Source organism: Tenrec ecaudatus, chromosome 6 (assembly GCF_050624435.1).
Source record: "Tenrec ecaudatus isolate mTenEca1 chromosome 6, mTenEca1.hap1, whole genome shotgun sequence".
Lineage (NCBI taxonomy): Eukaryota > Metazoa > Chordata > Mammalia > Afrosoricida > Tenrecidae > Tenrec > Tenrec ecaudatus.
The window spans coordinates 150,836,285-150,859,802 of record NC_134535.1 but is presented as its reverse complement, the minus strand read 5'-3'; the positions used below and the strand labels follow the sequence as shown (position 1 = coordinate 150,859,802).

Sequence of the window (23,518 nt, the reverse complement as noted above, 5' to 3'; positions counted from 1 at the left end):
CAATTCACGTCGCCCGTTGTGTGCCGCCTTCCTGGGTTGCCCACATTCACAATGTTCCCCACCCACCAAACTTCTCCAGAACTTTTGGTTTGTGTTAGCTTACTCTTCTGTGACTGGGCCTTCAAAACTACGGCCTGTCTCTTCGACGGTGGCTGTGGTTTGGTGCCACGGAGCCAGCTCCAAGTTACGGTGGAGGAAGGACTGCCCACAGCCACCTGGGTGAGTGTGAGCCCACGGCTGCAGCTATGAAGTCAATTCAGCTCTTGCAGGGTTTCCCTCCTTGATGCCGACTGGCTGTTGACCAACCACGGCATCTTTCCCTAGTGACGCCTTGTTTGATGAGGGGTGCAAGGACAGCCAGACAAAGCCTCGCCCCCCCTCGAACTCGGGAGCATTCAGGCTGTGCTTCCCCATGACAGATGCGTGTTCTTTTAAGAGTCCACAGATGACACGCCACCCGTCACCAACACCATAACTCAACTGCACCGGTTCTGCTTCAGTCTTCTCTCCAACTGAGTTGTGAGTTTGCTTCGAATTTTTGTTTGGGTGGAAGTTAGCAGAGCAAATTGGTTTTCCATTCGGCACTTGATACGGATGTTGTTCCGTGACAGGGCTGCCACCTCCTCAGGGGACAGCCCTCTTCCCACTTCGTCGCTGGAGACTGCGTGTCCAGCTCAGGCTTCTTTCCGGCCCCTTCCTGCCGCAGAGCTTCGTTTCTCAGCACACGTTGCCTCTTTGGTCCTGATTCTACGAGGACTACATTTCCCCGGTGTTATTGCTCAGTCTGTGGGCCTGCCTCTTGTCTCTTGTTTGGGTGAAAGTTGATTTTTAGGTAAGGTGACCAGATGTCCCGCTTTTTAATAATTTTTTTCCGCGTCTGCGGCATTTTAAAAAAAGTTCCGATTTTTGGAAAGAATGCACGACAAGCTAGGGTGTACGGATTTCCCCTGCCACGTGGCTATTTCGCCAGGATGTGAGTTTTATCTATGGCGTCCCGCGTGACGAATGTTAAAAGCTGGTCACCTTATTTTTAGGGGTGAGTTTATTTCTGTGCCGAAGGACTCGACCCTTTAAAAAATATCCCCAGAACCTATCACATTACCCACGGCAAATATTGGGGACTGAAAAGTGTTAGATCACTGACGGGACCATTATTGATAAGACCAATTACGAGACCAATCTATCCGATGACCACCGAGATGGTAACAGTCATCCTTGGCCTTACAATCATTTTGATAAGGGAGCCTGATGGGAATAATCTTTTCCTGATCTCACCAAGAGAAATCTTTGCGTGACCCGGAAGAATAGACTGGTGCAGGAGGCTGGCGGCTTTTCTTTGGACTTAAGCTGCAGGAATCAGCAGAACCGGAGGGAACATTCTACACGGGCCCTTGAGATCAGTCAATGGAAGTGGCTTGAGATACCCTCACTGCAGTCCCAAATCACAATATCCCTGACCACCCAGATCCGTGCAGGTCACCTGGCGAAGACCCCCTAAGTAGGGACACGTGGCCCTTCAGTTACATGGAGCCAGAGGTGTTACCTGAATACTCCTCTCTCACTTGGCCCTTCTTCTCTGCTCAAAGACTCTATCATTTCCCACATTAAATATTTTAAAAGAATGACTTACCCGCAGTGAAATGATTTAATTGGGAGCCTTTTGTTCTTTGTCTAATTGTAGTGGAACGTGTAGGCAGCAATGAAATGTCTAGAAAGTACAGAACTGTCCGGTAGCTAGAGGTAGGGACACAGGGGCTGTCCCCCCGGGCCTGTGAAGGCTCCCATAAAGGAGGATGGGAAAGATTTGTTAGGCAGCTTAGCTTAGGGAATTGGGAAGTCCATTTACGCATGCCCAGGAGAGCCAGCAAAGGACAAAGCTGGATTTTCCCGCCAGTGGGTGGAGATGGGCGTTACACCTGGAGCAGCCCACCTGGGCCAGGTGACTGCAATTCAGCCAATGAGATCGACCTGGGGTCGTTCACCATGCCTGCACCGGGAACCCTTAAGAAGGCAGGAACCGAGAGGGAGAGGGTCTTGCTTGGGTGGTCTGGTCGTCTTCGTGGGAGGAGAGAGATCCTTGTGTGACCTGGGGCAGTCTCTGCCAGGCCGCATGGTTAAAGGAATCCTATGGGTGCTGCATAAAACCTGAAACTTCTTTTTAACTCTCATTAAATTCACTTGGGTCACGAGCCTGGCTTCCGCATGAAATCTTTCTCATGCGGAGCCAAGGACCGAGGCTAAAATCTAGTCCTGGAGAGAGAGACCTTACAGATTCAGGTGACCATTCAACACCTATAAGGACCCGTGAAGTGGGCATGCTCAAATTCAGGCCCCAAGGCAGGTGGGCAGTACACCTGGGCGGCCCAAACTAGGCACAGGCTCATGGCATCACCCAGGTGGGCTTAATTCAGCCAGTGGGATCAACCAATACCTTCAACCACGCCTCCCCACCCCAAGGTTTGAAGTCGCCCCCCTATTACCCTCTCCTGTGTCTGCTTCTGCATCCTGGCAGGGTGCTCTGGCCTCCGCTCCGCACGTTTGGGGTGCGCTGTTCGACGAGGCTGCCCGTGTCTAGTTGTGAACCTCCGTGCGGCTTCACCCTGTTTGGCACGCTCTCCTAACGTTTGAGACTGTAGAACCTGAAACCTCTCCCGTCCTCCGTAAAAACTCACCTGAATTACGAACGCGTGTTGGTGTTGAGCCAAGAACCGAGGTATTACCCACTCCAGACCCCACAGAACCAGTCCAGAAGCAAAAGAGCACAAAGGGCCAGATTCCACTCTAAGATGAAAACCTTGGAGAAGCAAGTGTTTTCCCTTCTGCCCTTCCTCTACTTGAACTCTTCATCCCCGACCCTGTGAGGGAGGGGAGCACACACGTGCTGGGTACCCACATCAGACAGGAAGGGGACCTTCCTATGCTTGGGCCCCCATGAGGAAGGAAGGAAGTGCATGGTCTCCACTTTTCTCCCTATGGTTGAAAGCCCCCCCCCCCCCGTCAACCCCCCATCACTGCTTAGAAGGGCCAGCCTGAAGGGTCACGTGACTCACCCAAGGCCCCTTACAGTCTCATTACCCACAACCCCAATATTTCGGCAAACGCTAGAAGGCAGATTAAGAAGTAGCCTGAAAACCAAACTTCGGAGGCAATCACTTCTGGCCACCGGAAAACTCACTGGAATTCTGGTTTGTGCTCATTGTTTGGGGTCCCGAAGACCCATTTACGAAACACAGCACTATCAGGGAGTCCACACCGGTCAGGACTTTATGTTGGTAGCATAGTGGTTATGCATACGCCTGCTAACTGTAAGGTTAACAGTTCAGAAACGACCAGCCACTCCACAGGAGAAAGACAAGACGTACAGTCTTGGAAACCCACAAGGTCAGTTCTAGTCTGTCCTGGAGGGTCGCTGTGAGTCAGAATTGACTTGATGGAAGTGAGTTTGTGATGTTAGCTGTTAACACCCCCCCTCCAATATATATTGTGGGGTGTGCGTTAACAGCTAACAGGGCCCCGATGGCATAGTGGGTTACATACACACTGAGCTGCTGATCCTGAAGTGAGCAGTTCAAATCCCTCAGTCGTACCTCAGGAGAAGGATGAGGCTGTCTGCTACCATAAAGACTGAACCGTCTCAGAGTCCAGCAGGGGCAGTTCCATTCCATTAACTCTGAGGACAATGGGCTTGGGTTTAGGTGACACCTCTCCCTCCTGACTTCCAACCCCTCCTCCACACCTTTCATTTGTCTTTGACTTCAGATAGCAGCAAATAGCACATGGCAATGTAGCATTTAGATGCCTGATGGCTTGACTTTCATTATTCTCATTGATTTTCCATTTGAGAACTCACCTCAGTGCCTTCACCAGTAACAAAGGAGAAAGAAGCCCAGCAGACCCGGAGAATACTTTTATTACTGAACTGATAACTATCTTTCAAATGGAGCAAGATAGTATTCATGTGGTTTACAGCAGCAGTAGGTCAAATGTAGGACCAGCAATAAATATGCAATTGCTTCCGGGCAACAGAAATAGGCTGCATTTCTTTAACGAATGGCTTTTAGGGTCTACTTATAATATAAATAGAGTTTGGGTTCAAGTGTTGGCTCTTTCAAAAGGCTGGCCTCCAGGAGAGCTGCATTGATGGAGAGTTATTGGAGGGTGGAGATGTGCGATAGGTCTATCTGAGCTGATGGCTATGGACTCGGGAGGAAGATGCTCTGCCTTTTGGGCGTTTCATTGTAGACAGGTTATTTCATACGGAATGTGTTTCTTTTCTAGAACATCAAAGCAAGAGTCTGGCCCTCCTAGAAATGTCACTGGGGTGGGGGTGGCACTTAAAGTGGAAGAGTGTTTAGCTCTTTAGTGTCCTTGACTCAGAAGTATGTGTGCTCATCAAGGACAGCTAAAGATCACTGCCTTAGCTGAAAACGGCACATCACATCGTGTGCGGGTAAGACACAGACGGAAACAAAGATTAAGGTAAGGTGTGCACCGCCTAAACAACAGGCTTCTTACCTCATCTCCCGGAATTTCTGATTATAAAGTTTTTAATTTATTGGGGCATTGTGTGCGCCATTGTGTTCACTGCAGGATGTTCACAATCCCCTTCAGCATAACAAAAGGAGTGTGGTGGGTTATGCAGTAGAGCTGCTAACCACAAGGTCAGTGGTTCCAATCCACCAGTTGCTCCACGGAAGCAAGATGAGGCGTTATGCTGCCATAAAGATACAAGAAGTCTCGGACTCCCAAAGGGGAGGTCCTCCTTGCCAGAGTTGACTCGTAGCAGTGAGTTTTGAGAGAGTGACACTGTAGCTTTATGACTGCCTTACCAAATTAAACATGGCGACACCAGGTGTCATCTGCTCGCCTTCTATGAAGGGGCTCTGATGACGCCGTCAGGGCTGCTAACTGTAAGGTTGGCAGTTCAAACCCACCAGGGGAGAGAGATGCAGCTGTCTGCTCCCATGAAGATGGACACCTTGGGAAACCCTCTGAGCGGGAGCTGACTTGATGGCCATGGGGATGAGGTCGACCCTGGTTGACTGCAGGCACGAGCACCAGGGCAGCCCGTGGAGGCCTGTGTGCTGGTACGATGCTGAACAGGTTTCAGTGGTGCTTCTGGACCAAAAGAGACTAGGAAGAAAGGCCTGGAAAACCACTTCCGAACTACTCGCCAGTGGGAACTCCATGGGTCACGGCAGTCTGGCTCCATGGTCAATAGGGGTGTCATGAGCCGGGGACTGAGTGGCTCGCTCGCTTGCTGACAGTACCAACAAAACTACAACTACAAGCTCCATCACACGCCAGAGACCAGTTGTTTCTGTAACTTCCCTGCTTGATGGTACCGACGATAAATGTAATTGCTAATGACTAGTTCAGCTTCACGATACGAACGCGCCCCTCTATCAGCATTCCTTTTTAAAACAGAATTCACTAATCATACAATTCAATAGTTGAAGCGTGTTAAGAGTGGTACAACCATCACCATAATCTCCATCTCAGAGCATTTTACGCCTCCTTGTCCTCATGGCTGTGAGCTCCCCATTTGCCCCCACTCCCCCTGCCGTGCCCCCAAGGAGATCAATAATCCAGTTACCGTCTATAAATTTACCTATCCATGCAAATTCTTGTAGGTACCATGGTCGCCACCCACATGCCGGCATCGCTCCTGCCGGAAATACAAAGGCCCCAGCAAGAATGCGCGCTGCTCTCTGGTCCAGGACCCCAGCTCCCCCTCATCCTTTGCACCGGGAAGGCAAAGTGAGGAGGGGGTCTGGGCCCCTGACCCCCCTCATCTCACACCATTCTTTTAGATTCATGTTAGCCACACACACACAAGAGGAGTTTTGCTAAGACACTCCTCCGCTCACCAACTGGAAGGCACGGCTCGCGGGGGCGGCAGGAAGGAGGTGGGTGGCCACTGACCAGAAGCAGCCATGACAGCTGGGCAACTGTGCTCACTGCCATCGATCTTCTCCCCTCGGTCCCACGACACAAGGCATTGAATGAGTGGGAATCCCAAACCTGTTTCGAAATACATTACTTTCCCAGAGCCCCGTCTCATGGCTGTCTCTTCCTCGACAGGAAAAGTGCTTTTGTGCTTTTAAATTGTAGGTGAACGTGTGACTGGGGATGCTCACCAGTCAGGCCCTTTCCAGACACCCTGGGTCATGGTTCTAGCCAAGCACACGCATGGACTCCAGGCACCAGCGGGCAGAGGCACAGTGGTTGCCAAGGCGTTCTCAGCGCACCAGGGCTGTGGGTGGGAGGTGGTAGTTATGACGCCAATGCCTGGCAAGTCCTTGTGTTATGGGGTCGCCACTGCAGAGGGGTTTCTTGAGTGCCTAGTGGTGCAACGGGTAAAGCAAATGGCTCTTAAACAAAAGGGTGGCCGTGGGAACCCACCCAGACATTCTATGGGAGAGAAAGACTCTGGGGCACTTCACCTCTGCCCCAGGGGGTCACCATGTGTGAAACTGACACCAGGGTGCCTCCCAGCAACAGCCTGACAGCAGCAGACCGCGAGGCCCTTTCTTCCGCAGCACCACGAGGCAGGGCCCAGCTGCCAACCTCCAGAACATTAGTTGCATGCAAATCATTTGTTCACACAGAGGCCTCCAGGGAAGTTTAGACATTACTTTTGAGGTAATTCAGACTCCCCAAACAGTAGCAGGCACACTCTTTGATGAATTAATTAAGTATTTTTAAAATAAAAATCATTGACTATGTTTTTCATCCTGGATTCTGGCTTCCAGGGGTCAATCTGCTAACATTTATACAAAAACACTTTTATGTATAAACTACTGTGAAGGAAAGAGTAACTTCTCCACAAATTTCAAGTAAGTAAGAGATTTAGAGTTACTTATTTTCTTAATTGTTATTGGGAAAAAGAAAGCATTTGAACTGTACCGGACTTTTGAAATGTACAGTAACAACTAGACCAAACTTCTTGTTGTTTTTGCTCAACTTTTCTATTTCTTAACTAATTTTTATTACACATGTCCTCACAGAACCCAGTGAGAAATTCTTTACATTCAGGGCAGGGGAGCCTAGAGATTTTTTTTTTAAAGATCATTTTATTGAGGGCTCTTACAACAATCCATACTCAATTATATCAAGCATATTTGGACATATGTTGCCATCATTATTTTCTAAACATTTATTTTCTATTTGAGCCCTTGGTATCAGCTCCTCTTTCCCCTCTCCCACCCTCCTGACCCCTTGATAAAGTATAAATTATTATTATTTTCATACCTTACACTGACCGCTGTCTCCCTTCCCTCAAGGTTTCTGATGTTTGTCCGTGTGTGTGTGTGTGTGTGTGTGTGTGTGTGTGTGTGTGTTTAGGTGTCCATAAGGAATGTTTTTGATAGGATGTGATCATCTTTTACAGTTAGGGCATGACCACCTCGACTACACATGACCAACTAGGGAGGGTCTGAAAGTGGGTTAGCCTGCCTTCCTCTAACCCCATCAACAATTAAAAACAATAAGTTGAGTAATGGTAGTCATAATTGGACATGCTGGTCAATGCTTCTATAGAAGAATCCTGATCAAAAGGGGGAAAATTCAGCACAGAATTCCAAATTGCCATAAAATTCATGGACGATGAATGATGCTTCCCACAAGATAATCTTTAAATCTTAAACCAAAAATCTTCCCTGAAGTCTTAAAACCAACCAAAGGCCAGCCCAACTAGTAACAGACACCTGGGTTGACATGCTGCTCTTTTAAGAGCTGCTAGCTACGGGGAGCCACAGGTACCTCAAGGTTGGTGCAGGGTTGCCCCAAGGGCTCCTGAGGCTATCAGTCCTACAGGAGCGGATGGCCTCCTCTTCCTCACTCAGAGTAGCTGGTGAGTTCAAACCACTGACCTTACAGTTATCAACCCAACACTTCGTCCACAAGGGTCACTAGGAGTTGAAATGGATTCAATGGCGGTGGCTTCTTGTTATTTCTAATATGAGATCAATTTAACACAAGGCAGGAACTTTGGGGAGCAATGCGTCTGTGTTAAGGGGGAGAAACAAGTCCGGAAAGGAGGGGCAGAATGACTGCACAACCCACCCCAAGAGGGCCGTCAGTGTCACCGGCTGTATTTGTGGATAACGGCTGACTTGCAGTCCCCTCTGCTGGATGTTCCCTCAACGCCAACCATACGTAAGTTATAGAAAAGGTCAGCTGACACTTGGTGTCAAACAGCAATGGAAGGATTTCAAATACAAAATGCCAAAACGCGCTCCCCTTAGGATGGATGCTAGAGTCTGATCGAGACCTGAATTACACTACTTGCATAGACAGGTACACCCACTCTGAATTTCTGAGTTGGCTCTTAAACGATGAGTTTTCCAGAATCCAGAATCCATCCAAAACAAAAGCTAGTGCGATGCTGAGGGACTCTTGAGTACGGCAAAGGTTCCCTGGACTCCACTGATAACGGGCAGGTTGGCAGTTTGAGTCCATCCAAAGGCGCCTCTTAACACAAGTCTGGTGACTCCTTCTGGAAAACCCTGTGGAGCCCAGTCCTGCTCCGACACACAGGAGGTTACCCTAAATCACAATCATTTTGACAACAATGGTTTTAGGTAAATCTTTGCAGAGGGCAGGAGCTGACACAAGCATGGGATTCTCACCTTCCATGGGGCACTTGATGATGGAGCTCAAAGACTGCGGGTGTCAGTATGGATTACAAATCAGTATGAAGAAAACTAAAATTCCTACAAGTGCGCCAATAGGCAAACACACGATAAACAGAGAAAAGGTTGAAATGGTCAAGGATTTCCTTTTGCTTGGACCCACAGTCAAGGCTCATGGAAGGAACACTCAAGAAATCCAACGCTACAGCACGGGGTAAACCTGCTGCACAAGACCCCTTCAGAGTGCTAACGAGCAGAGATGACACCCTGAGGACTAAGAGGCACTTGACCCAAAGTCAGGCTGCTTTCAACCACCTCATATGCATGTGAAAACCGGACAGCGAATAGGGAAGTCAGGAGAAGAATGAATGCATTTGAATTATGGTCTTGGCAGAGAACAGGGCAAGCACAGACTGCCAGAGAACAAACATATGTGTTTTGAAGGCTGTATAGTCAGCCTGCTAAAGCAAAGATGGTTGAGATTTTATCCCACATACTTTGGACCTGTTGCCAGGAGAGACCAGTCCCTGGAGACGGACATCAGGCTTGGTATAGTGGAGGGGCAGTGAAATGCAAAAAGACTGTCCACATGATGGACTGATAGAGTGGCTGCAACAGTGGGCTCAAACTGAGCACAATTGTGAGGATGTTGCAGGAGCAGTCGGAGTTTTGTTCCGCTCGCTACTGTGTTGCCAAGAGTCCAAGGAGACCGGACAACTCCTAACGATGACAACAACATGGGGAGATCTGGGTTCGATTCCTGCCAATGCACTTCTTGGGCAGTTACCAATGGTCTGTCATGGAGGCTTAGGTGTTCCATGATGCTGAACAGGTTTCAGCCGAGCACCTATTTTAAGATGGATGAGGACGAAAGGCCAGGAGATCCTCTCCTGGACAATCACGTGCATCTCGATGGTTCAATCCTGCAGATGGGGTAAGGCCAGGGAGCGTTGCTCTGTGCTGTGTATGGGGTGGCTATGACTCGGCCATGAAGGCATAACCTGGCTAAGAGATCCCTGCGATGTGTCACAATTGGCCCCAAACACCCACCTCTGAGTGGAATCCACTTCTCTTCCTGACTCTGGAGGAGACAGGAGAAATTCACTGCACCAGGGTTTTTCGAACTTGCCTGCACACTAGCGTCTCCTGAGTCCAATTAAAGCAGAATTTCTGGGGGTGGGGGGCGGAAGAGTCCCAGGCACCAGCATTTTATATAAAGTGCCCAGGTCATGGAAACTTGCACAGAAGGCTGAGCAGCTCTGCTCTAGTAAAGCATAAACGATTATTTTCAGATCAAACTCATACCAGTCTCTTCACTATGTTTGAAAGGCTGCAACATGTCACTGCCGCGGGCGCCATTCCACCATGGAGGGCGTCTATAAGTGGCCATCTCCATTGTTTTGCATTAGGGCAGAATGGTGCCTGAAAGTCAAGGGGACCCAAGACAACCCAGGTGCCCTGGTGACACAGCAGGTCACCCGCTGGGTTGCTAACCCCACGGTCAGTTCAAAACCACTCGCAGCTCCATGGGAGAAAGGTGAGGCTTTCTACTCCTGCAGTCGGGGGACCCCACAGGGGCAGGTCCACTGTGTCCCATGGGGCTGCTAAGAGTCAGAATCAACCCGATGATCGTGAGCTTGAGTTGGAAATAGCACACAGGAGCTTGGTGACACAGTGGCACAGGCGCTCACCAGCCAGTGGCAAGGCCTGTGGTGTGCACCGACCAGCTGCTCTGGGGAGAAACGGTGGCAGTCACTTTCCTATGCAGCAGATGACTCTGTCCTACAGGCTTGCCGTGAGTCATAGTTGACTCGATGGCTCACATTCACAACAACACGTACGGCACAGCAACTTGGACTGACCCTGAAACTGAAACAAAGACATTTGAGGGCAAAGATGGTGAAATGTGAACAGGGGCTGTAATTTACTTCAGAATATACGCCCAGCGTCAGTTTCCTGTTTGTGAGCAATAGAACCGTTTGCAAAGCTGGAGGAAGGGCATACAGCAGGGTTCTGTATTATCTCCGGAAGTCCATTCACTTCAAAATGACAAGTCAAAGAGTCAAGTGAAAGACGAGACGGCAGAGCTGGCAGGACTGCCACCACATCGCAGATTAGCGAACGCTATCAAATGTCCTGCCCGGTGGGCTCAGACCCTTCACTGGGGGAGAAGACCCACGGGGCGGGAACAGCCGGGAGAAACTTCCGATGGTCTGTGGGTATTCTGCTTTCTGTATCTTTGCTCCACAACGGGTCACGGACATCCTCAGAAGCAGTGAACACACAGAGCACCGTGGACCATCCACGGTCAAAGCGCCCATCCTGCAATCGGGCGTGAGACGGGCGCAGGTGTTAGTATCTTGCACTTTTATAGTATTTGACAGTTTGTAAGCCATTTCCAAATATTACTCTTATTTGACCAGCACCAGGAGAGGTGACTAGATGTGGTATACTATAGGCTGTAACACAGAATAAAACTCTACTATAGGGCAGTGCGGCTTAAGCATCAATGATCTCTCTCTCTCCATCAAGTTCCTCTGACTCAGAGCACAACTGCCCCATGGGATTCTCTTAACTGTCTGTCACCTGGACAGAAGTCAACTGCAAGGTCTTTCTCCCAAGTTAACCCCACCAACCTTTTGGTGAGCAGTGGAGGACACCAGACGCCTCCGTCTCTGTGCACATGCACTGTTTGGAAGCACCATTATTAGAAGAACTTGGGTTCATGTCCAGTGGTGCCCGGAGACACCGTGAGGGCTGGCAGGAGAGACAAGGGGGCTTCCACAATTCGTGGGAAAATCCCACCATCTTTTAACTTCATTTTTTTCCCCCATGAACTTTTTGAAGCCCCCTCAAATGACAAGGCAGGTGCTTACTGACACATGATCACCAACCTAGGCTAAGTCACACGCACAGGTAGTTTCTATGGTGCCAGCTTTTGTTTTCCCTTTTCCCACCAAGAAAAGGTGAAAAGTTCAGGCTGACACAGGGCCACTACCCACCATCTGCTGGGCCAGGTGTTGCCAGGCGCTGAGTGACTATGTCCTGAGTCTCAGCCACCCTCTGCCTCCCGCTTTGTGTCTGCTTCCTCACCTGTCCCCTTCGGGATCCCGCTCTCCGTTTCCTCTGGGCTCCTGGCCCTGCGCTGAGTCACACACATCTGCCAGTTCTTTGTAGTCGCTGTTGGCCAGCCCCAGCTCTGTGTCCGGCTCCCTCTCTGGCTGCTGGCCACTCCTATGCTTGCTAGAGAGACCTGCTCCCTAGAATCTGGGGAAGGAGATCAAGGCTGACGTGGTCACTGGGCGATGCCCATAGGATGGTGGTGCCCTTTCCACTGTTCTCCCAGAGTGCTTCTGCGCTGCGACACCGCACCAAGGGAGTGAGAGACTCCTCTCAAACCTGACCCCCCACTCACCCCTGGGACGGGGAGAGACACACTCTCTCTCTCTCTCTCTTTCTTTCTCTTCTGGTCTGCACAGGAGTCAGGCGAGCTAAGAACCAGAATCAGAGGCACGTGGAAGCCCCTACTTCGATTTCTAGCCCCTGTCTTCTACTGGCGGCCTGTGTGTGGCTGATGCTGACCAGGGTCTAGCAGAGCTGCTGGACTCAGATGCACAAGGAAGAAAGGCCTGGAGAGCTATTTCTGAAAACCAGCCAAGGAAACCAGCCGGTGATCTGAAACCAGCTCTGGGGACGGCACAGGGCAGGACAGCGTCTCCTTCTGCGGCGCATGGGCAGACCCCACTAGGAACGAGGGCACACAACCAGCAGAAGACTCGGTGCATAGAAGTCCCGCTTAATGGGAACCCCCAGCCTTGCTGGGTGTGCACACACCCTGCTTCCTGCGCCGTGGGGTTTCTGGGCTCCCGGCCCTCCCAGGAGAATGGCCTTCTACAGGCAGTGGCCTTTCTCTGGCCGGTGCTGCTGGGACACTGATTGGAAACATCCACCCAGCCTGCTGCTTCCTGTTTGGCCCAAGACAACATTCTCCTTCTCTGATTCGTGTTGATTCAGGAGAGAAGGCTAATTGGGACTCATCTCAAGTTCCTGGGATTTTTACTTGGGAAACGCGAACAATGGGGTTGTGATGAATTGAAAGCGCGTTTCCTTCTAATTAACCACACAGGGTGAGGGGCAGTGTTGAGGGCTTGCGCCACCGCTTGAGAGGAAGGCGGTGGCATTTGTGGGCACGAGGGTTCTGAATGAGCTGACAGCACCACTGCTGGCACCTTCCCCCCACCCCCACACCCCTGCTCTGGAAAAGGCACTCAACACCAAGCAATTGGTTCTGACTCACAGAGACCCCAGAGGACAGGGTAGAACTGCCCCTGTGGGTTTCTAAGACTATAACTCTTTCCGGGAGAAGAAAGTCTTGCCTTTTGCCTCTGGAGCGGCTGGTGGTTCTGAACCGCAGACCTTGAAGTTAGCAGCCCAGTGTATAATCCACTAGGCCACCTCCACCGGCTTTCACTGCCAGAGGGCAGCCATTCCTCCAGACCAGGACCACTGGGAGCTAGCTGCCTTTCCAGCTCTCAGCCCACTTGGCTCCCCGGAGCTCTCACGAGCAGGATGTGGCTTTGTCCGCCCTGCTCGCCCCCCAGGTGCCCCACTGCCTGCAATGCCACTGAAGGTGTGTCCCTGTGTGAGCTGCGTGCGCACAGGCTCCCAGCGACCCCCGAGGCAGGGCAGACCTGCTCCACAGGGAGCGGAGCCAGGTCTTTTCTCCCGGGGAGCTGCTGAGGGGTTGCAATGAGAGCCAAGGGCTGGATGCTTTCCTACCAGGGATCCTTACTTAAAATTAAGCACAGGGCGCTCACAATCTCCAGTTGGCCAGGACACTCCCACTTTGTGTGGCAGTGTACACTGGCCGCTCTATTCAGTCGCAGCTCCCAAGGCTGCGTGCACTCAATGTGCAGACCTGCCTGGTCACCTCAGATGGCTCTGAGGCTCCAGGAAGTCATCTGGTGCCTGGATCTAGGCTTCCCTGGCCCCTCTTGTTCAGCCCCTAACCTAACCCTGATCTATTCGCGTTTGAGGAAATCACTCTGTAATTGTACACAGGCAGAAAAAATAACTGGCTATCTATGAGTATAGATATACCCATATCCCAAGGAGCCCCGGTAGTGTAGTGGTCACACTGTTGGGTGGCCAACTGCAAGGTCAGCTGTTCAAAACCACCAGCTGCTCCACCGGAGCAAGACGAGGCTTTCTACTCCTGTAAAGAGTTACAGTCTCTCTGAAACATACAGGGCAGCTCTACTCTGTCCTATAGGGTTGCTCTGAGTTGCAATAGACTAGATGGCAGGGAGTTACACACACACACACACACACACACACACACACACACGAAAGTGAATTACGAAATGTTTGCTGAGAATAGCGTACTCTTAATCTAGGTAAGTAGTTACTGCACACTTGATAACCGGGCTAAACTCAAACCAAACCCACTGCCACTGAGTTGATGCCAACTCATGACAGCCCTATAGGGCAGGGTAGATTTCCGAGACTGTAACTCTTTACAGGAGTAGAAAACCTTGTCTCTCTCCCAAGGAGCAGCTGGTGGTTTTGAACTATTGACCTTTCTTATCCCAGCCCCACTCGTAACCACTATGCCACCAGACTTGCTCGATCGATAGCAAGGCAATAAGAAGAAAGGTGGAAGAAAACCCTGGCTTGTATTGCAAAGCACCATGTTATAGAGCCATGCCCCTTTCCTCACGAGTGATGGGGAGTTGGAGTCTGGTGTTCTCTGTTCCAGCATACAGTGGAACTACACAATGTTAGTCATTTTGGATGTATTACCCAATTCACTTCCTGTGAATGTTATATCAGCATTGGGAGGGAATGTTGAATTTCCAGAAGTTTTCATTTAACTTTAATAGAAAACAAACCCATACAAATCTAGAAAAACAAAAAAGAAAACATTTCGGTTCTGAGCATTCCTCGGCTGCACTGTAAGAACGACGTCACCTAGTACTTTCAGAACATGCCGATGATCCTGATTCTATCCACACAAAGCGCCCTGGTGGCACTACCCGGTAAGCATTGGGATGCTAACCGAAAGGCTGGTGGTTCAAACCCATCAGACGATCTCAGAGAAGAAGATGAGGCTTTCAGCTCAATAAGGGTTTACAGCCTCAGAAATCTTGCCTGGGGTCACTTTGACTTGAAATCAACTTAACGGTAGTGGAAATTACATCCTCTGGCTATTCCCGGCATGGTCACAAGGCTATTGAAATTCAGGTGACAGACTTGGCTGACCTGGGGTGGGGGGGGACCCAGGTGGCCTGCAGCTCAGCCCACGGCTGACAGCTGAGGAAACATGATGGCAGAGGGCCCCCCCGAAGCGTCCCTGTCTGAGGGACGCATCTGCACACTTACGTCTCATCCGTGAATGCGATGCCGAAGTACTCCTTTTCTTTCAGGTTGAAGTGCGAGGCCACGAGGTCTAGGAGCTCCTTTGCCAGAAGCTTGGGCTGCGGGGGATTGAAAGAGAGGAGGAGAGTAAGCGACCAGCGTCTGAGCCTCCGGAAACATGCCATCTGACATGGGCATAACTTTGTTACTGGAACGTCTCAACGACCTGGTATGCCAATCTCCCCAAAGTGTTAACACAACCCACAGGAGTAGGCAGAGAGGACGGGACAGAGGAACCAGCCAAGGGAGCGTTCTGGAGAGATGGCAAACCTTCTCCCTTCTTTCTGGGTGAACTGCTCGGCTACCAACAGAAAGGCGGTTGGTCTCATCTACGTAAAAGCCCCTTGGAAGAAAGGCCTGGTGTTGAGCTTCCGAAAACCCAGTCACTGAAGACCCTATGGCGCAGAGCTTTCCATTGGCAGTCCACCCACAGGTGCTCCGTGACTCAGGATCTGCTGGACCACTGATGGTGACTAGGTTTCCTAGAAGATTCTGCCCACAGACAGTACTCCCTCCGTGGTCCAGCTGTCGCTCCCTGGTTCTCCCCCACTACCGCGCTAAGAGAACATTTTACACAGAATTGACAGGAAGATGACCCCTCAAAGACCTAAGTGTACATTTAGCACTTACATCATATGTGCTACATGCCAGACCCTGTTCCTAGCTTTATGCATGCTGACATCTTTAAGCCACATGCCCACTCTGTGAGGCTAATCCTTTCATTAATCCCTTGCTATAGGAAGGGTCGCTCTGGCAGCATAGTGGTTACACTTTGGGTTGTGATCCGAAAGGTTCAGTAGTTCGAAACCACCAGCCACTCCATGGGTAGAAAGATGGAGTTTTCTACTGGAGTTATTTAGTCTCGGGAGCCCACAGGGACAATTCTCCTCTGCGCTATGAGTTGGAACTGACTTGATGGCTTTGAGGGTTTTTTGGTTGTTGAGTATGCCCAGGCCCCCTGGTGGCACAGTGGAGGAAGCACTGGGCTGCTAACCACACAGTCAGCAGTTCAAACCCACCAGTCACTTCTCTGGAGGAAACTGAGGCTATCTGCTCCTGTAAAGATTTAAAGTTTAAATCTTAGATAAGCTGGCTCAGAGCCAGAATTGACTCCTTGGCGGTGAGTTTCATGTATGCAGGGCACCAGCTCAGTGCTGCAGGAGAACTGAGCTGGACACAGCACTTGCCCAGAAGGCCCAGAGACTTGACAAGGAGCAGAGAGCCTGAGTTAGTGTTGTTGCTTTTTAAAAATCCAAAACAGACGTGTTCTCTCTGCTGCCTCCCTCCCGGGCTTATGGGTTTGAATTACCATCCACTGACAGGAGTGGGTTAAGTGGCAATGGCAGAGCCTCCTTTCCAGGAGACACAAGCAACAAGAGAATCCATCTTGATGAATCAACACCAGCCAATGCTGTCCACTTTTGCTCACACAAAAGTTTGGAAAGGGGAAAAGCACTCTGTGGAACCAACAGGGAACTCAAGACCTTCCATAACTCATCCCTAGGGGAAGGCAGTCCTGGGGTGACCAAGGAATGTCCCAGGGCCGCCTTGAGCATGAGGAGTAGAATGTGAGACAAGGGGGACTGTCACAGCTTCAGGGCAATGCTGGGCTGGCTTGGGCGGCTTCAGTCTCTGCCACTGGCACCACCTTGCTCTAGAAGGGGCCTACCTGGGCGGTGATAAAGCAAGCATTTGATATGCAGGGCGGGACTGGCTGGAAGCAAGTGTGGCTGGCTTTTAAATAACAAGGGACCATAATGTATCTGATCAAATGCCCACCATCCCTTCCAAGCAGCCACAGTGTATCCGGGGTGTTTGCTACTTCTTAAAATACCTTTGTTAGTACACAGAGGCAGCTTTAGAAGCAGATGCTTTAAAATGAGGAGCTGATACCAAGGGCTCAAGTAGAAAGCAAATGCTTTGAGGATGATGAGGGCAACAAATGTACAGATGTGCTTGACACAGAGGATGTATGTATGGATTGTGCTAAGAGTTGTATGAGCCCCCAATAAAATGATTTATTAAAAAAAAGAAGAAACACATGCTACATTCCATAAAACATTGTTAGTGGGGATGCTGCTGCTTCTTGTCCACAGAATGCTTGATTGCATATCAAGGACTTGAAGGTTTGATTTGTGTTTTAATTTTCTTTCAAGTGTCAAAGCCACTTGACCTTACATCTAGTGAGTGGGGAGTGGGCAATGGGTCACCAAGCTCTGGGCCACCTTGGCTTTATAAAATGAGGTGTGACTAAATCGTAATTACTGCCAATCCTCGGGGGGGGGGGGGGAGTGGGTGGGGGGGTAGGGCAAGGTTCCTGGCGGCAAGATGAGAAGTGTCAGAAATGAGATTCTTCGAGACCCTCCTGGTGCAGCCTTGAACTCCGGAAGTCCCGCCTGAATGGAGTCCCTCCCAGGTTTGAAGTCTGCAGCACGAAGAAACGTGTCAGGCATCTGACAGAAGTAGATGCATCCATCGATCTGACGGGGGAGTGACTGTGTGGTGGGGACCAGCTTAGGAAGGGAGGAGCTACGGAAGCAAATGCAATCCTAGAGCCGAGGCTTCGGGTACCTGAGTCTTCTAGGTGGCCGAGATGGGGGCATGGGGGTACTTGTTACTGTGGTTGTCAGGAGCTTTCAAGTTGATGTTGACTCACAGCGCCCCCAGGTGTTACAGAGGAGAACTGCCCCACAGGGTTTTTTACTCTGCAATCTCTGGCAGTGGTTCTCAACCTGTGGGTCATGACCCCTTTGGGGGGTGGAACAACCCTTTCACAGGGGCCACCAATTCATAATCATAGCGAAATGACAGTTATGAAGTAGCAACGAAAATCATTTTATGTCTGGGGGGGTCACCACAACACGAGGAACTGTATGAAAGGGTCACGGCATGAGGAAGGTTGAGAACCACTGCTGTATGGGAAGAGAAAGCTGCCAGGACTTTCTCCCCTGGTGTCGCTGGGCGGGATTGAACTGTCAACCTTTGGGTGAGTAGACAAGCCCTTAACTTTTATATCATGAGGTTACTTTAACTTGAGGTTTAGCTAACCTCATATAAAATACACCAATTGTCTACATAACCTCCTTGTTCTAATTGCATGTTTCCCAAGGAGCTAACTGGGTCATTATGAAGTCCTGAACATGGTGTGGAGAACCCTCACTTACGATCTCATTATTGTGCAAATTAGAGGTTACTCCTCTGCCCATGAAGACCGGGAGACTTGGAAATGAAGAGCAGGCTGCCTGTGTCACAGTGAGGCCGGAATTGGAGACGAGGTCTGGCTGGCCTCTGAGCCTGCAGGGGGAACCCCTCTGCTGACTCTACTTCCCCAGTGGAAGGTGTCAGGCTCATGGGCTTGGAGGGCCTGGGGAACTTATGGCCCTTGCTTGAAACTCGGTTTAGACATCAGTACTTTGAACCTGGTTAATGTGAGTCTTCCCAGGTCTTGGAGCCTGCAGAGCTGAAGGGCAGACTTGACACACAGGAATTTTCCTGCCCAATGGATGGATGCCATCCATCCAGGAAGGACGTGTGGGGTCAGACTTTTAACTTCACCAGGGCGACATACCGCTCTGATTGAGCCTGTCACCACAGCCCTTTGTCATAATGAAATTTCTACAGGAAGAAAATGAATGTATTGGAAACTCAAAATCTGAAAAGACTCTAGGTGACAGCAGCATCCCTATAGAATAAACTTGATCTCATCAAACAGATGTTTCTCAAGGATTGCATATGTTTTGTCCACATTGGGGGGGGGGGTCAGTCCTAGTATTGTATACAAAGGTTATTAGAGCTTCTACGTGTCTCTCTCAATGAAGAGAAATATACATGCATTGCCCCCCAATTTACCAACACAGACACTAAGGCACTGCAGAGGGATATAACAGATCCAGGGAGACACCAACTCCCGAACCCTGCTTTCTGCTACCCCAGGGATGGCGGTGCCCACGTGTCTGACGCGCTCTACGGGAGTGTGCGGGGTGCCCCCTGACCCCGATGGGCAGGGAGCGGGAGTGAGACCCAAGCCGGGGGTTTGGGAAATGTCATCATAGCAGAGCTTGTCCTGTTCTGAAGGATTTCCGGCATCAAAGTCCTTGAATTCTCTGTCAGGATGGCGTAGGGGAGTCCGTGGGTGAAATCAGTGATTAAGGGCTTGAGTACAAATGGGCAGGGTGGTGGTTGGAGGCCATGCAGGAGAATGGCACGACAGCCCACTACCACAGGGCCACACAGTCTGGAGATGCCTACGGGCCCCATTCCAGTCCACATACACAGGGTGGCCTCAAGTCACACACGACTCCCCGGTAAAGGGTCTACAGCTGATTTAGACTCACTTAAGCCATGGGTCCCAGGTCTTCCGGATCTTGCCGACTAAGACGCGATCTTACCTGGACACGATGGTGATTAACGAGCTACACGGTCCCTGAAGTTTCTTAAACGCAATTAGAGAAAGTTGCCGGGTAAGCAGAAAGCATTCTGCCATATTATGTGCTTTGCACGGATGTTTACAGAATCCTGCTGATTATAATTTGCCAATTACTGGTGCTGTAAACATTTGGGGAGCTTTGCAGGGATCGGGCTGGGAGCGAGGCCAGAAAGGCGGCCTGTGGCCCAATCAAGTGCCACAGGACACACTGGCAGGGGCCCAAATGCCGGCTCGGGGCGAGCGAGGCGAGCCCTGCGTGTCTCGGTTCGGAAGACTTGTCTTGGGGTCACTGGCGCCATCCCTGCCCAGTGAGGTAACTAATTTAAGACCGACTTCCTCTCAGCTCACAATTAACTCTGGTCACTAATAGCACCTCCTTCCCTTTTAGACATCTCCCCACCCCCCATTGTCTTTCCAATTTTGATTCAATCTAATTGCTGCCAAGTAAAATCCCCTCCACAGGCCCTCGTTGGTTGAACTCTTTGCTACGGCGTGGAGAGCGGTCAGCTGCTCCCCTGCTAACTGGGCACAGGAAGAAGCCCGGGCTCCCACCGCATGCTTCGAGCATGAGGGCAGAGCAGCTCCTGGTGGTTGCTGGTCTGCCTGCACCGGCAGATCCAGCTCCAGGGGCCTGGCCGAGGGGGCCCCGTGGAAACGGCACACAGGCCCGGCGAATGGCCGGGGACCACCGAGTGGATTCCAGGTGTGATGACTGCGCGTGTGTGCAGGGTTCTCGAAGGCTGGTGTCACAGGTACACGGCCAGCACTTTCGTCTGAGCAGCCGAAGGCAAGTCAAAAGTACTGCTCAAAAACCCGAGAAGCCTTTACTGGACAAAGCAATCCAAATCTGACGTCGCTGGTTCTTGCCATACCCTCCTGTAGGTCTTCAGTGTACACAACCCTGAAGCCCCTCCCACTCTCTAAGCTTTCTCGGAGGAACTGGGCACTCCTCTGTTTGTACCGCGCCAGCTGGGCAGCTCCGGCCCCCGGGCACTCAGTCTTCCTTGTCAAGGAGTCTGAAGGAGCAAGTTCAAGGCTGCCCGGCGGACCGGCTAAGGCTTCCCAAAGATGCTCTCCTAGGACAGTTTTTGCTTCCCTGGAAACAGATATCAGTGTCATGATTTAAAAAAAAAAATTCCCAGGTATAACTTTTGTGGCCTCTTCTCATCAGTGCAGTTTTCTGTTTTCTTAAAACATCTTCATGATAAGCTCCTGTGATTGTCCCCTGTCCCCGGAGAAAGTCTGTCGTTGCCCTCTCTGCCTTCAATTCATCTTTGAAGTCTTCCTACAGCCTACAAAATGCCCGAGTCTTGTAAACTCTCTGCTTTATGGGGGACCGTTCTCGTGAACTTGTTGCAAAGATTCAATGGTGTGGAATTGTGTCCGCTGGGATTTTTTTTTAAAGGGGGGTGTCATGCATTTTTCCATGACACAAAAAGTATCCTCATCTTTTGTGCGTTGTGCCTGGTAGTAGGCTAATGGGTGGCCCGCCGCACCCTAATCACAGAACCCATGAACAGGACAGATTGATTATTACCTTATGTGGCAAAAGATATCATTAGGGTAGGGCTATTTAGGATGCCCCATGGGCTGGCTTGTCCTCAGAAAGAAGAGGCTGAGGGAGACTGGCCACAGAGACAGTAAAGGCAGGGTAAAGCCATGTAAAGGCAGGGTCAGAGTTCGGAGTGACGCTAAAGCAAGCCAAGGGGGTGACAGGCTCTTGAAGCTGCAGGAAGCAAGAGACAGACTTGGCTCTGCAGGAGGGTGGTCCCACCAGCACCTCGGTTCTGATGGCCCTCCAGGACCAGCAGAGCATTCCAGCTCTCCAGTGGTTTCACGGCTCCCACTCTGTGGTCATCTGTCACCACAGCCACAGTGTACTGAGACTCACCCTTGCTAGTCAAGGATGCCCGGTGTCCCTTACATAGGCAGTTCTTAACTTCCAGCCGCCCTGCCCACATTTTGTGTGTGTGTGTGTTTTTTTAAATACAACTGATTGTTAGTAATATGGGGAGGGGGTCAAAACTTCAGGGTAAATAAGTATACCACACATAATTTGCGGATATCATCTCATCTCTATAAATCCATCCGTGACTTTGCCACCCCAATGACAAATCATGAAGTTCCCATGTCTGGAGATGCTGATGGTGAAAGGCAAGCATCATGAAAACGGAAAATAAACCACTCAACATATGACAGAAAGGAGGGATGATGGAGCCATGGGAACGGAGCCCCCGGGGAAGTCGGGGCTGCCCATGACCGTCGGACACTCGGTATTGGCTGGTTACTGACAGACTGACGCCTCTGGCAAAGCTCTACACTAAGATTTGTGTTCTCTCTTTGCAGTGCTGTGCCCACAAGCTTCTGGGCGAGGCTCAGGGGAGATGCCTACTCTGGCTAAGCCTAGTGCAAAACCCAAGCCCCAAACCAAACCTGCTGCTGCGGAGTCAGTCCCGACTTCCAGTGACCCAACAGGACAGACAGAAAGACCCCACGGGGTTTCCAAGACTGCAAGTCTTTATAGATGTCCGCTACCACGTCCTTCTCCGTGGAGCGGCCGATGGGTGTGAACCACTGAAGTTCTGGTTTGCAGTCAAGTGCTTAACCACTGCACCACCATGGTGCTCATTCAGTATGGCAAAGTGGGCATCAATGAGCAGTGGGCATCAATGCCCCCTCCAGCCCTCTGCTGTAAACCCCAAGCCCCTGGGGCATCTCGCGAATGTCAAACCGGGGGCACTGCGGCATCTGAATTAATCACGGAACGCGTCTTCCATCTGTGTCACACCTGCGCATCTGTCCGGCAGGCTCCTGGCCATGCCAGGACCCTGACCCCCTGCACATCTCCTTCATACTTACCCAGGCTTTCTTGGTAGCCCACCCCCTCATCGTGTGCACTTCCAGGTGCTCTGAGCCACCCTGCCTGGCCCATCCCTGGTGTCGCCCAGGGACCCAGCAACGCTGAGCCTGCCCCTGAGCAGGGTCCAGTGTCCTAGCTGCAGCTGTAGAGGCAGCAGAGCGAGCTGGGTCCTGGGAGAGGGCAGAAATGTGGCCAGGCTGCGGCTTCTTCCCCAGTGTGGGGGTGGGGGTGGGAGGGAGGTTTACTCTTCATCAAACCTGGAGGGAGGAGAGGGGTAGGCAGGGCAGCTATGAGTCTCTGACACCAGCTCCCTGTCTCTTTGAAGCCCTGCCTGCCATTGTGTTCCCTCTGAGCAGCTGGGAGCCGCTCTGCTGCCCTTACCTCCACCCTGGGGGCTGGGTAACAAGCCCAGCCAGTGCTCATTAATGCTGGGGGGCAAGGGGGAGGGTGGTGAGGAGAAAGCCATGAGGTCATCCTGCCCAGCCCCCACTGGACAGACTCAGCGACAGCGACTCCCCCTCCCACTCTGCTAGCACCCGAGCACACTGGCTGCTCAGACAGACGGCCAGGCCACTTTCCTTCCTGCCCTCCCTGGGTGCCCTCCGGATGCTGAGGCCTGGGTCAACGGGGGCCACTCTCCTGGTGGACATTTGCATGGAGGACAACAGGCCTGCACCTTCTGGGCTCCCAACGACCTAGAATGGGTAGGAGAGGCCTTCAAGCTGCGCTCAGAGGGACCCTTGCCTCTTACAGAAGCCCCCTGCCGGCCTGGACGGGACCATGGTGCTTAGGGGTGAGCGAATGCACCACACGCTCACAGCGGGCACTACCGTGCAGGGGGCGCGCGCCCGTCCCTGCACCACACATGGAACTTCATACCCACTCCCCTGTCTCTCCTGGCTGGAAAACCACGGGGGCTATGCTGTGACTAGTCTCCACTGGGAGCAGAGGAGCCATGGGGGAAGGGGTGCAACCAGGGAGATGCCTGGCTGCCAACTCAATCACTGGCTGTACCAACCTGCCCCAAAGTGCCTTGGTGACCAGGCCGGCGACCCACTCCAGAAAGATCACCATCGGCACGAACACCGTTGGAATGCAGTTCCACCCACGGGTTGCCGTGAGTTGGACTGACTTGATAGAAATGGGCTCAGTGCCTGGCTCGGCTTGACCGTGGTGGGA

General features: G+C 51.3%; 1 protein-coding gene across 1 annotated transcript in view; it reads right to left on the bottom strand.

The window, feature by feature from the left end:
• FRMD4A (FERM domain containing 4A) overlaps positions 1 to 23,518 on the bottom strand; it is a 234,881-nt gene that overhangs the window by 140,701 nt on the left and 70,662 nt on the right. Inside the window, exon 3 of the mRNA XM_075552351.1 lies at positions 15,018 to 15,112. Coding sequence (XP_075408466.1) covers positions 15,018 to 15,112 — 95 coding nt within the window. The remainder of the gene's footprint in view (positions 1 to 15,017; positions 15,113 to 23,518) is intronic.